Here is a 14408-nt window from a genome sequence, read left to right on the forward strand (position 1 = left end):
CATGTTGTTGTTGTTGATGTTGTTGTTGCTGTTGTTTTGTGTGTGTAGGGGGGTGGGGCATCTGCCTCCGACCGCGGAGCTCTTGTTTATTATTTTGCATCTAGAAGAGAAGAGAAGAATGCACCAGGGCATAACCCATTGCTTGTTTAACTAATTAGTCATGTCTTGGGTAAGCACATGTAGCCCATTATGGGTGGTGGTGGTCGAGTGGTTACACTCTGGTCTACCATTCCAGAGATCCCCGGTTCAATTCCCGACCGGGGCACTGGAAAAAATTTCAGAAATGATTCAAGTGTTTCCCACCCAACTAGAAATGTACTGATGCGTGTATCGGTGCTATACACTGAGCAAGTAAAAGAACCAAGGGATCTATTCGCAAAGAGCTAGGGTATCGCACCCGGATATCGTGTATCCCACTACTGTATCTTCAGCAAAAACCAAATAACTCCATTGGAAATAACTGCAAGGTTAAAAGAACTACACAATTATTGTATAATTTCGAGAATGTAGAGAAATCAGTATGCATTAGACAACCGAGTAGATAGGTCAGAATTACTTGTTGCCGCGGGACAGTTAGGCCGCTTGAAATATCTTGTCGTTCAGATTATTTTATGGACATTGGAAAATCTTGTGCAACAGTTTAATCAACAAAAATAAATTAAACTGTATTGTACTTGAATGCTTTATTGTGTTCCACCGGCAATGCGACATCATTTTGGTCATTCTTATTTGAGGCTGGTAATGTACAAATGCACTTTGAGAATGATATTATTGTGTTTGACAAAGGGCAAACTATTTGTATGAGTAATAACCACTCGGTTTCAGTTCAAGACCTTTTTAAAGAAATGTTCTTGCTATTCGAATTTATCTATACTATATGTCGTTTATATGTGAATTGGTGATATGAATGTTTTGATTGTTTTGCTATATTTATGGTATAGTTGGGATTTTTCACGTGTTTGTATGTGTAGAAATGATTCAATGGATGTTGTTTTTGTATGGCCATTAAGTATGTATAGAAACCATGTTGGTGTCCGTTTGCATCTGGTGCTTACGAAGTCGTGTACAGTACACGAGGAATGGAATATTTGCAAAAAAGAAAGCAAAAACAGTACTTGCAAAAAAGAAAGCAAGGGTTAAAAATAATAGTTTTAAAAGTATAATACTTGCAAAAAAGATAGCAAGGGTAATATTTATTTCAAATTGGAAAATACTTGCAAAAAAGAAAGCAAGGGAAACGGTTTTGTTATAGAAAGTCAATTTAAAATGTTGGTGTGTGTGTTTCGTGTCTGTCTGCCTCTGGGGTAGACGCGATTGTGTGTGGCATTTCGTGGGCTCTTGTAATTCTGGTCTGATTGTGTTTTCTGATGATGGATTGAAAAGGGCCAATTCTGGGCCGCTGGTTCGGAGGTGCTTAGTGACCAAAGCGGATGTGTAGAGGCTTTGATTCTTTGATTTGAGATTTGTAACGGTTTGTTTGGTGCGTTTTTTGGGGGGTTTGGCGGTTTAGGGACATTGAATTGAAAGGATGCGATTCAAGATTATTTGAGGATTGTGCTATAATTATTATTTTCAATAGTAAAACGGTTTAATTGTGCAAGGGCGAACAGGTATTGACATTTTGTAAAACAAATGCAGTTTTATGCCCTGTCTTCTACTTAAAAAAATGTATCTTTGCAGCAACTATTCTAGATTTATTATCGTTGTGTGAATGTATAAACTGGTTATACAGGTTTTTGAAGGTGATATATGCCCAATGATGCGGAAATCAAGATTTCCTCGTGCACAGATTGGTAGGTTTAGTCATTCGACAGGCAAGCAGGGTAGAGCGAAGACTTGATTTAAATCGTTTTATTAGCTCATCTATTTTTTGAAAAAAAATTATGAGCTATTGTCATCACCTTGGCGTCGGCGTCGGCGTTGGCGTTGGCGTCGGCGTCCGGTTAAGTTTTGCGTTTAGGTCCACTTTTCTCAGAAAGTATCAATGCTATTGCATTCAAACTTGGTACACTTACTTACTATCATGAGGGGACTGGGCATGCAAAGTAAGATAACTCTGGCGTGCATTTTGACAGAATTATGTGCCCTTTTTATACTTAGAAAATAGAAAATGTTGGTTAAGTTTTGCGTTTAGGTCCACTTTTCTCAGAAAGTATCAATGCTATTGCATTCAAACTTGTTACACTTACTATCATGAGGGGACTGGGCAGGCAAAGTTAGATAACTCTGGCATGCATTTTGACAGAATTATGTGCCCTTTTTATGCTTAGAAAATTGAAAATTTTGGTTAAGTTTTGTGTTTAGGTCCATTTTATTCCTTAAGCATCAAAGCTATTGCTTTCATACTTGCAACACTTACTAACTATCATAAGGGGACTGTGCAGGCAAAGTAATGTAACTCTGACTGGCATTTTGACAGAATTATGTGCCCTTTTTATACTTAGAAAATTGAAAATTTGATTAAGTTTTGTGTTTAGGTCCACTTTATTCCTACAGTATCAAAGCTATTGCTTTCATACTTGCAACACTTATTAACTATCATAAGGGGACCGTGCGGGCAAAGTTATGTAACTCTGACTGGCATTTGGACGGAATTATGGGCCCTTTATACTTAGAAAATTGAAAATTTGGTTAAGATTTATGTTTTGGTCCACTTTACCCCTAAAGTATCATAGATATTGCTTTCATACTTGGAACACTCAAAAACTATCATAAGGGTACAGTAAAAGGACAAGTTGCATAACTCTGATTGTAATTGTTACGGAATTATTACCCTTTTTTGACTTAGTAACTTTTAATATATGGTTAAATTTTGTGTTTCGATCCACTTTACTTCTTAAGTATCAAGGCTATTGCTTTCAAACTTCAAATACTTTCATGCTATCATGAGGCTACTGTACCTGGCAAGTTGAATTTTACCTTGACCTTTGAATGACCTTGACTCTCAAGGTCAAATAATTAAATTTGGCTAAAATTGCCATAACTTCTTTATTTATGATTAGAATTGTTTGATACTTTGACGAAACTACTCTTACCTGACATACCACAATAGACTCCACCCAAACCGTCCCCCGTGCCCTCCCCCCCCCCCTCCCCCCTCCCCCCAACCTCCCTTCTCCCCCCCCCTATTTTTTTTTATTTTAAGATCATCTCACAAATGACCACCACACCCTCACACTATACCCCCACCCCACCCCCCCCACCCCCCCCCAATTTTTTTTTTATTTTTTTTTTTTTTTTTTTTTTAAGATCATCTCACAAATTACCACCACACCCTCACACTATACCCCACCCCCCCCCAATTTTTTTTTAAACGGTTATGTTTGAAATACCGTCCAACCATCGCACACAAAAAATCCCCCCCCAATCGCCCTCCCCCCCCCCCCACCCCCACCCCCCACCCACCCCCCCCCCCCGCCCCCGATTTTTTTTTCGCTTTTTTGGAAGATAATGTAATAAATGTCCACAACCCCACACTATACACCCCTCTTCACTCCACCCCTCCCTCCTTTGTGATTGAAAATGAGAGTCCTTTCACCTTTAAAAAGAAAATAGATGAGCGGTCTGCACCCGCAAGGCGGTGCTCTTGTTTATTTTCTCAACCACATTTAATTGTGAAATTTGATTTATTTTTGTGTCGTATTGGCGTTGGTAATTTATTAATATGGACAGTCAGGATGAGAGGAGAGATCGCTTCGCCGGCGGGGACAGGGCTGGCACAGTAAATGGACACACGTAGCGACCACGTGGTAGCGGTCGAGAAGGTAGGCCCTCGGGGATAGAGGAGAATTGTTTGACGTGTTTGGTTTACATATAATACGCATATTGTGAAGAAAAGTATCATTTCTCACGTTTTTCTCTTGTAAAATGTAGTTTAAAGAGGCATGTCCTTTTTTTCGGAAAATCATTGGCGCCAATCCTGATATAATTGACTGTATTGTCGGCGCTTACGTATTACCATTCTTATAATTACCTGAAAAATGTGTATCTGGTAATAACCAATCAGCTTTAAAGCAGATAGATAAGCAGATATTAACGAGTCGGTGCAGGATATGTAAAATAATGGCTGTATTGAAAAATTAAAAGACATCCCTCATGTTGTTAGTCAATCAAGTGTAGCCGTGAATGAAGCCGGAAGCTGGATTTGTGATCAATGAGGACAAGTCAATATAAGTACCAGTTCAGAGGCTAGAATGGGTAGGATTAATCTGGGATAGCCAAATGTTTTCTTTTGAAATTCCCAATAGAAGAATAACTGATTTTAAAAATACTCTTTTAAAGGTATTTTCTTCCATGCCAATTGTTTCGGCAAGGGATTTAGCTAGATGTACGGCGGGGAAAATTGTTTCAATGATGCCTGTTATTGGAAGTCTGGCTAGGTAAAGGCTAGATATCCTTATTCTGAAATCGTTTCTAGACCGTCATTGCATAGTTATAGCCCTTGAACCAGATAGCTAATTTATTTCCGAATTTAGATTTTGCTTAGGTCGCAAAGATGGCATACAATCAAGACATTTTAGTAAAACTACATGTGTCGAAGTTTTAAAAGTTTACAGTGATGCAAGTGGGTTTGCCGGTGGGGCTTATATTGTTGATTTGTCAGGTTTTATTTTTCACGATATATGGTCAAATGACGATTGCAATACATGTTCTACTTATAGAATAATTAATGGAGTAGTTCTAGTTTTACGTGCCTATGGGAATTTTTTAAGGGGGGGGGGGGGCTGTTAATTGGTTTTCTGACTCTGAATCACGTGTAAAGTTGGTAAAGGTAGGAAGTTCTAAAATTGAGTAACATGATCTAGCACTAAGCATTTTTAGTATGTGTTTGAAGGTGAATATAGGACTAGAAATACAATGGGTTCCAAGAGAATTAAACTCCATTGTCAGTATAAGTAAAATGAGCAATTCAGATGAATGGTAAATCTCACGAGATTTCTTTGAGTATTTAAATGGTAGCTCGGGTCCGATTTTGATTGATCGCTTGGCTACTTTTAAAAATGGAAATACTTAAAGATATAATTCAAAATTCTTTGATTTTGAAACAGAAGCAGATTGCTTTACACAGTTTTGGGGTGCCGATTTGAGTTGGTTGATGCCCCTATTTATGTCGTAGGAAAAACAATTTTGCACTTTCTAGAATGCGACGCATATGGCGTTTTGGTGGTACACAGATGGCCTAGTGCAGCATTTTGGTCATTCTTATTTGAGGCTGGTAATGTACAAATGCACTTTGAGAATGATATTATTGTGTTTGACAAAGGGCAAACTATTTGTATGAGTAATAACCACTCGGTTTCAGTTCAAGACCTTTTTCAAGAAATGTTCTTGCTATTCGAATTTATCTATACTATATGTCGTTTATATGTGAATTGGTGATATGAATGTTTTGATTGTTTTGCTATATTTATGGTATAGTTGGGATTTTTCACGTGTTTATATGTGTAGAAATGACTCAATGGATGTTGTTTTTGTATGGCCATTAAGTATGTATAGAAACCATGTTGGTGTCCGTTTGCATCTGGTGCTTACGAAGTCGTGTACAGTACACGAGGAATGGAATATTTGCAAAAAAGAAAGCGAAAACAGTACTTGCAAAAAAGAAAGCAAGGGTTAAAAATAATAGTTTTAAAAGTATAATACTTGCAAAAAAGATAGCAAGGGTAATATTTATTTCAAATTGGAAAATACTTGCAAAAAAGAAAGCAAGGGAAACGGTTTTGTTATAGAAAGTCAATTTAAAATGTTGGTGTGTGTGTTTCGTGTCTGTCTGCCTCTGGGGTAGACGCGATTGTGTGTGGCATTTCGTGGGCTCTTGTAATTCTGGTCTGATTGTGTTTTCTGATGATAGATTGAAAAGGGCCAATTCTGGGCCGCTGGTTCGGAGGTGCTTAGTGACCAAAGCGGATGTGTAGAGGCTTTGATTCTTTGATTTGATATTTGTAACGGTTTGTTTGGTGCGTTAATGGGGATTTGGCGGTTTGGGGACATTGAATTGAAAGGATGCGATTCAAGATTATTTGAGGATTGTGCTATAATTATTATTTTCAATAGTAAAACGGTTTAATTGTGCAAGGGCGAACAGGTATTGACATTTTGTAAAACAAATGCAGTTTTATGCCCTGTCTTCTACTTGAAAAAATGTATCTTGGCAGCAACTATTCTAGATTTATTATCGTTGTGTGAATGAATAAACTGGTTATACAGGTTTTTGAAGGTGATATATGTCCAATGATGCGGAAATCAAGATTTCCTCGTGCACAGATTGGTAGGTTTAGTCATTCGACAGGCAAGCAGGGTAGAGCGAAGACTTGATTTAAATCGTTTTATTTAGTTATGCTCTGTTTGTGTGTTGATGTTAATATTATGTTTTATGTGCTTCAGTGAGTTTTATGAGAGCAGACGGATGACTGACTTGAGATAGAAAGGGGCATTTGTTCCGGACATTTTACCATTAGATTTACATGGTTTTCTAAAAAGAATACTTAACGTTTACGATATAGTAACAGCTGATTATTTGTAGATTTCTCTAAAATAGAGGTTTCAGGAGGTGATGAAGGCACCTAGACACCGGTCTTGACCCATGGGTCCTCATACGTCCCCCTGCCATTAAAAGAAAAATGAAAAATGAGCAGTAGGGTTGCGTATCCCGCTCGCGGTTACACCTGAATCGTTCGTTACCACCGATTATTGTTTGGGGTGTACGTGAAGTCATGTGCACTTCTCTTAATTAATGGTAATGAATTAATCATCTAATTATCGCAGCTGCTTTTATCAAAACTAAGGCTGCACTTTATGTTCTTTTCGCGAATAGGCGTTGTGGATGGGCATAGGGGGCGTCCTCGGTGCGCTTTGGGCGTCGGCGGCGGACGGGCGGTTGTTAGGGCCGTGGCGTCCTTGGTTGGGCTTGTGATTTTGAATTGTGTAGTTAAATTGTGCAATTGTATGATTTTGAGTTTAGGCTTGACGTCTGATGGGTATTAATAATATTCAATTATTCACATGTAACGCATGAGCATTTTTAACGATACGTATAACGACGTGTTCTACAGAATGGATTTAGTATCGTTTCAGTTCTTAAATATATGAGAAGGATGTCGCAACGTTTACTGACGCCTCGAGACTCTTCAACTGAGCGGTGCCATTGGGGTCGATATCTGTTGCACATTGAACACATACGATCGTCAGAAAATTTGTTTCTTGCATTTATGTGTAGAAAGCCCTGTCAGATACAAACACCCACTCCGTGCGTGTGTTTCAAGAAATAAAATACCCTGCTTGTCATGACACCTAAACAAATGTGTTTGTTTTTATTCTAAATGGTTAGATGATAAATAATTTATGTTTGTCATAAAATGTAATGGAATATAAAACATAAATATCGACAAATTTAATTCATGCCGTATGGTAAGGATCTTATTCAAATTGTATCCAGTGTGTCCGGTTAATTTTCCTTTTTAAATTGAGCTTTTATTTTTCTATGCTTTAGTGCATTCCATAATATAAATTAAACTGTTTATTTCCTGATTTGACTTTAGGATTTCTCTTTTATGTTGTTGATTCGATAAAGACCTTGTATGTATTTTTCATGTATGTATTTTTTATTTGTTAATTTACGTTCATATCTAAGTGTATCGAAGGAACCATTGAGTCTGAAATAGTAGGTACACTGGCAGGTGAAGGAGTATCGACAAAAGACCACCCGTTTCGTCCGTGCCTACAGTTTCCAGCGAGATGCTGATGAAAGCTTTCGAACCATTTATACCGCATGATGGTGTCTTATAATTGAGCCGAGCTCCGGTTTTCCCGCGCTTAATGTATGTGCGATAAGTCTCGTCCCATATTTGACTGTGCAGTTCGCATGCAGTAAACCCGTTCGACGTGTATTGATTTTTTAATGCAACTGTACAAATGTCACAACCGGAAAATGAATGGAGCATAACCATAATTTTGTTTAATTGCATTTTGTTTGGAAATTTATTTAACAAAATATAAATCATTTCCAACATGCAAAAACACATATGTAAAAATGTTTCCTATGAAAAAATAGCACACAAAAATGGTTCTAGTCGTCATATTTAATTAACGATGTTTAAATTAAATAACAATATCATCTGAATAATTAACGCAGATTTAACGTGTTAAATTGATTAATCAATCATTTGACACACACCCACATACCAATTGAATATACATAATAATACGACGCATGCATTGATCGCATCAATCAACACATATACACAATATAGGTTTAGCATGGTCTCATTTTAACTATTAACTACACTGTTGTAAAGAAAGCAATATAATTATGTATTCATTTAAATACATCAAGGACATTTTACACATTTCCTTAATCCTCTCAAGACCTCTAATAAAACTGTTTATTCTTATTGTGTCACCATTTTCATTCATTTCGCGAAATTCCTGAAATTGTTCGTGAAGTCCGTCAGTAAAAAAGTCAGTTCACGAAAATCCTGATACATTTATTGCTACCTGTATATTAACATTGTAGCTTACTCCGTTTCTCCAATCATTTGCACCATATAAGGGTGTACATAACTGTCCCATCATTTACAAAGTCTTCACTGTGGCCGATACGCTCTGCACACATCGTCGGACGTGTTCACGTACTTTTAGGAGCCTGTCCAGAAGCGTTCCAGCTTCAGCCTTTCTCTCCGTATAGTTTATGAAAAGCTCATAGATTACACCCGCAAACGCAGACAAACGCCGACTGATACACCGCAGTTTCAGGCGTTCCTTATCCGCGATGCAGCCGGCGTTCAACAAAACGGAAGTGTTTTCGACGATATTATTCACCTCCACGTACATGTCGAGCGTGTTTCGCAGTAACGTTTGGCTGACAGAGAACGAGTTGCCGAGATCCACTTCCTGCCCCTCCACAACGACCCGCTGACCAGCCAGGATCCGCCTTCCAAGCTCTCCCTGGACTGACTTCGTCAACACCTTCATGACTCGGTTTATGCGCGACTTTCTAGTAGGGTGCTGGTTGATGCGATGTTGCACAGCCATCTTATACCAACCGTGCCGTTTTCGTTCCTCGATAGGTTTCTCGAAGAATTTATAATGTTTTGTGTTATGTGTATCTTTATGACCATACTTTTGGCAGTCTACGCCATGAATCCTGCCGTTCCAAGATTTCCCGCAGCCCCAACAGAACGCTTCTTTGCAGACACACATCATGTAAGGACATCCGCCATTTTTCTCTACAAATCGGTGGCAATTTGGACAGTTTTTTCCATTTGCAATGACGATGGTCATCGCTTCCGGTGGCAGAAGAGAGATATCGCCGTTCTTCTTCATCTGCCGGATGTATTCCTGATAATCGGAGCACGACGCCGGCCAATGGAAAGACCCCAAACAGTCAACACAGTACCGCCCGCCGCAAGCGCATTTCGCCAATTTGTTATCGACGCCATGGACCTTTATCAAGCGCCCGCAAGTTGTTTTCGGGCACCATTTTGCAACCGCTTTCTGCTCAATGTGTGTTTCGTGTCGTTTACGCGCGTTTCTAATGACGTCACGAAGGTTTACCAATGATATTAAGGTTCCCACGTCCACTTTCCTTTCGCAGTCGTATTCAGGGCATTCTAGATCAATGGCACCGAGTTCAATCTGAGTGGACAAATGTTCCCTCCAGCAAGAGTCACAGAACCAGTGGCAACATGACATCAGCGCGGTACCAGGTCGCTCTGGACAAAGTGACTCGAAACATACGGAGCAGAATCTGTCCTTTACGGATGAAACTTCTGTTGAGTCGTCCGTCAAGCACGCATCAAAATAATCTACCACGTCGAATCCTTCTTTTTCGGCTTCCTCGAAATTCGTCGTTTCTTTGATGAACCATTGTAGAACAGTCTGGTTGTTGGGTCGATAGGACTGGGACACCCACTTATTGCACTCTTCCAGAGTGGAATTCTTCTGAAACGTGTTTAAGTCGGATTGCGAAATTTCCGTGTTCAGATAATTCACGGGGAGTGTTTCTATGTAGAATAATGTTCGTTCTATTATATCTTCAATATTTATTTCAATGTAATCAAAGATTGTTTCAATTCTGGAACTCGTCATTCCTCTGCCGAAATCAGCGTTAAGGTGCAATTTATGCACAGTTTCTTTCAGATTGTTTATTTCATTATCAGTGTCTCGAGTAAATACAAGAAATGCATGTACAAACTTACTGTGCTTTCTAAAGATTGGACTCGATGATACTCGACGAGAAATATTCAAAACGAATTTTCGAGGAAAGCAACTACTTTCAACGTAGTCGCTTCCACACACTTGAGCCAATGTTTTAGGGACAGTTTCTTCGTTCTTTAGAATTACGCTTACGTGCAGCGCTTCTACAATTGCTTGTTTGACAGGTGCTGTGTTCTCGTGTGCTCCCTTGTGGACTGCCTCCTTCTTCATATCATCTTTCTCCATAACAATAATTCGTCCTTTCTTATTACTTTCACTGCATTTACTTGACAAAGAATCTTCGCTTCCCGTTGATGAAAAACGCTTCTGACGCAACAAGCTAGCGGCTCTGTTTGCGTGAATAATCAAGTCCTCTAGTATCATGGTATAATCTTTTCTCTAAGATCCTCCACACAATCGTTATTTATACATTCTTCTTCTTGATCAGAACAGCTGTCGTTCATAATGTCCATATCGTCATAAATGTCTCTGATCAGGTTGTGACGACGTTTATGCTCGCGATTTCTAAAATAGGTTGGGCGTGTTACCTCCATGCCAACGGTCTTGATGTTGTAGGCGAGGAAGCTGGTCTGTGGTGTTGGTACATGGACTTCGTACCGGATCTGTGGCCTCTCAGTCACGGATGTTTCTTCATTTGTCTCTTCAATCTCGCCATTTTCACGCCGGCGTCTCCGTTCACGAAGTTCACGTCTTGTGTACGTAGGTTTACTCTTCATCACGCTGTTTGATTGGAAGAACCCGCCCTTATTTTTTATCTTGAACTGCCTCTCCTTGTCCATTCGACCATTCTTGAACACGCCGTCCGTAGCAAAGACGCTGACGCAGTTTGCGTTTCTGTTGATCCGATGCCGGTGTATTAACTGAACACCGAAGTCCCCCAAGGGTTCATGATTAACGATGAGGTCCTTTAGCACATCCGGGAGCTCCCACCTTCTCTGTTTGTTGAGTGAGAACTCGACGTCGTCCGCCATGCTCTTATCCTCACCCAGAGCGCCGGACGTACGGAAGGTTACATCATCACTATCACCCAAATGAGACCGGATGAGATATGCGCTGCGGCTTAAAAGATAAAATAGATACCGGAATTGTATTAGACGTTTATAATTGTTTGTCGGATATTGAAATATTTTTCTATCGGTTAAATAAGATAGTAGCACGAGTATATAAAAAAAGACAGAGGAACTCGAGCGATATTCTGAGATTATATTACCATTCATTAAATATAAAATAAACAAGTATGACGCTCCGTAGTAATTCATTCGTACTTGAACATATATTTACTAATTAAGGCATACCTATAACGTTGTACGAAATGTGTGTTTATCTTCCTGACAGTATGCCCTGAGCGGGTTCCATACTTTCCAATTTTGTACACCATTTTATGAGGGTTTCGCACGCTTAAGTTTAGTTTGTATTCCCTTATTGCAATGTCAATCTCGAGTCTTTATATATTAACCGTTTAGCTAACTTTCGCTTTGTTGTGCAATTTCGTTCACTATTTTTAGACTCAAAATCATATTTACCTCATCTCATTGGTCAATCTTAAAATAGACATTTGATCAGCGGTGCACTACCAATATATTGATTTGTAAAAAAATAATTCGCCAGTTACACAGTAGTAAATCTCTCACCTTAATATCTACATTTTAAAGGGACCGTAAACCGCGATAGACGAAAATAAAAGTTATAAAATACCGTATTTTTTACAATTATTCGTTTATATTGATGAAAATATCACGACTGGTATACTGCATTACTTGAAAAAGTTCACATTTTCAGTATATTCGGCAATTCTGTATAATTAAATGAACATATCACACGTGAACACATCATTCATTACAGAAGCTTATTATATGAATGGTTTGTTGTGATTCATTGAATTAAAAACGTAAAAGGTTGCTCCAAACACACACTATCGTATTTATACTATTTAGAACGATTACTGACGTATATATAAACAAACAGCATGCAGACGTTACCTTAAGACTATGCGTATACATTACAAATACATACCTATCACCTAAAGAAACGCTGGTCGAAAGGGCTAACAAACACTGTGGGTAATTGATGACTTTATTCAATGGTGACCTCCCTATACTTAAAAGTCCAAACTCAAATGCTGGTTTGCTTTTTAATTAAGATAACATTACCATTGATTATAATGTTTAGTTAATACATGTGTGTGTTTATGATCGATTATGGGCTAAGTCAGAGGTTTGATGCTTCATACAACCGATTGACACCCTCCCGCTTTTCGCAATCATTTGCATTGACCGTGCTTAGGCCACTGCAGCATTTTCGAAGATTGGTAAACTGCCGTCAAAAGACTAGCGAACATTGACATAAATGCATGGCCTAATAGGCTGATACCACTTACATTATCTATAAATACATTTAAATTCGGAAAATTACGGCTTATTTTGTGCAATAGCTTAGTATGGTACATAATGAGCTATTCATTGCCAATTTATACACATATGCCATAAGTTCCGAACTGAACACGTTATTTAATTGGTATTGGGAATACTGAGAGCCATCATGCTACCGAAGTCATCCACAAGTGCAAAGGACTGCAAAGTTCTTTTTTATATTGTTATAGATCTAGTGATGTCCATATTAAAAAAAAAAAACATGGATATTGCTGTGTTTTCAAATCGTCATGTATCAAAATTCCTCTCCCACCCACCCCTTTCACATAGATATGACGCGTTTATTAGTAATTTAAATCTTCCTAGTTCTACCTTTATACGTTCAACACTTGAAAATTGGAGTATATATTTTTATTATTACTGTAAAATTACTCAGTATAAAATACTTTAGTAATACACAGTATATATCATTTATAGATCACTAATCCTTTTATTGAAGTACAAATATATCAACATGCTTTATTTGTTCAGGCCTTCAGACCTGCAGTCAGCTAGGCTTACGAAAAGCGGACAATGACAAATGTAATTTTTCGTTTTCGCGAATATCATAAACCGATTCTTGTCTGATTTAACCCTGCTGCAATCTTCTGAAACCATCGACGCTTGATCAATTCGAAACCAAGTTTCGGTATCAACATTTTGAACGTTTTAAAATTTTGGACGCCGGGTGTTTCAATCGGGACGGTTCGGCATGCTCTGCAAAACTTTGGCTTAATTAATTCAGAACGTTTAGGAACCAATCGATATTGACGCGGCAAAATTCTACCAAAATCGCTTTGCGTTTAATCCATCACAAGCAGTTCCTGCAGGATTTTAATTATTCACCAGAAAGTACATTCCCCAAGCAGAGTTGTCGTTCGTGCCTCAACATACATGAATGTAATGAACCACAGTGTAAGAGTGTTGCGAGGAGTCAATCACTAGTATCAGCATTAATGAAAAATACAATATTTGTATACTGAAGTCTGCATATATTGAATGCATTTACAGCAATTTAGATTTCCTCCTAATCTACTCCTATAAATATGAGGTCTACTCCTAATCTTGTCCCCAAAAAAAATCAATGAACAATTACCCCACCTACTCACTGAATTACTGATTTTGATTTCCTACTTTCGTTTTCAATTCAAGGAATTTCGTTATTTTCAATGAATAAATATGCGCTTTTGTTCATTTATCAATAACTTTGACATACCAATAATAGTCTCCTTCACGTAATCACTTGGTTTGAAGTGTTTCTTGCAAACGACTGAAGACTTTGTTGGCGTCCACAATTTCGGTGTATTTTCATCAAGTCGCCGAACGGCCTGAACCCATGTAGCTTTCCTAATTGGATCACTTGGGTATTCGTGACCTCCCCGTTCATGACAGCCAGGTACAGAACAGCAAGTCGAAGGCATTTTAACGAGTTTTGATCGATTTTAGAACAAGGAAGTAAAATTTGCTTTTCAGCGGCACCGATAAAAATCGAATGTAATCCGAATGTAGGACCGGGACGGGTGGCGCCACCTACTCAGTAACGATAACTCGCTATGATAAACCATTCTTAGACCATAACGATATTAAACTAGTATATCTCTAGTGGCGAGCAGATCCGCTGTGGAGTTCAAACCAGATTGGGCCAGATCAACGAGTTCGATCCAATACTGCTCAGCACAGAAAAATGAATACATCCCCAATACATTAAATTAGTACTTTATGACTCCATAGAAAAGCTAATATGAATACATTGAGCGAACGGTGTCCATTGAATAAATGAGTAAA

At 38.5% G+C, this 14408-nt stretch overlaps 2 protein-coding genes across 5 annotated transcripts in view; both read right to left on the reverse strand.

Annotated features, from left to right (window-relative positions):
- LOC127880012 (coiled-coil domain-containing protein 112-like) overlaps nucleotides 1–14408 on the reverse strand; it is a 175059-nt gene that overhangs the window by 50798 nt on the left and 109853 nt on the right. The window lies entirely within an intron of this gene.
- LOC127880013 (uncharacterized) lies at nucleotides 7940–11713 on the reverse strand. Its single transcript, XM_052427215.1, is given in 3 exon segments — nucleotides 7940–10577; nucleotides 10580–11274; nucleotides 11511–11713. Coding segments are annotated over 3 exon segments (2784 nt in total). The 5' UTR covers nucleotides 11594–11713; the 3' UTR covers nucleotides 7940–8571.

This window comes from Dreissena polymorpha, chromosome 4 (assembly GCF_020536995.1).
Source record: "Dreissena polymorpha isolate Duluth1 chromosome 4, UMN_Dpol_1.0, whole genome shotgun sequence".
Taxonomy (NCBI): Eukaryota; Metazoa; Mollusca; class Bivalvia; order Myida; family Dreissenidae; genus Dreissena; species Dreissena polymorpha.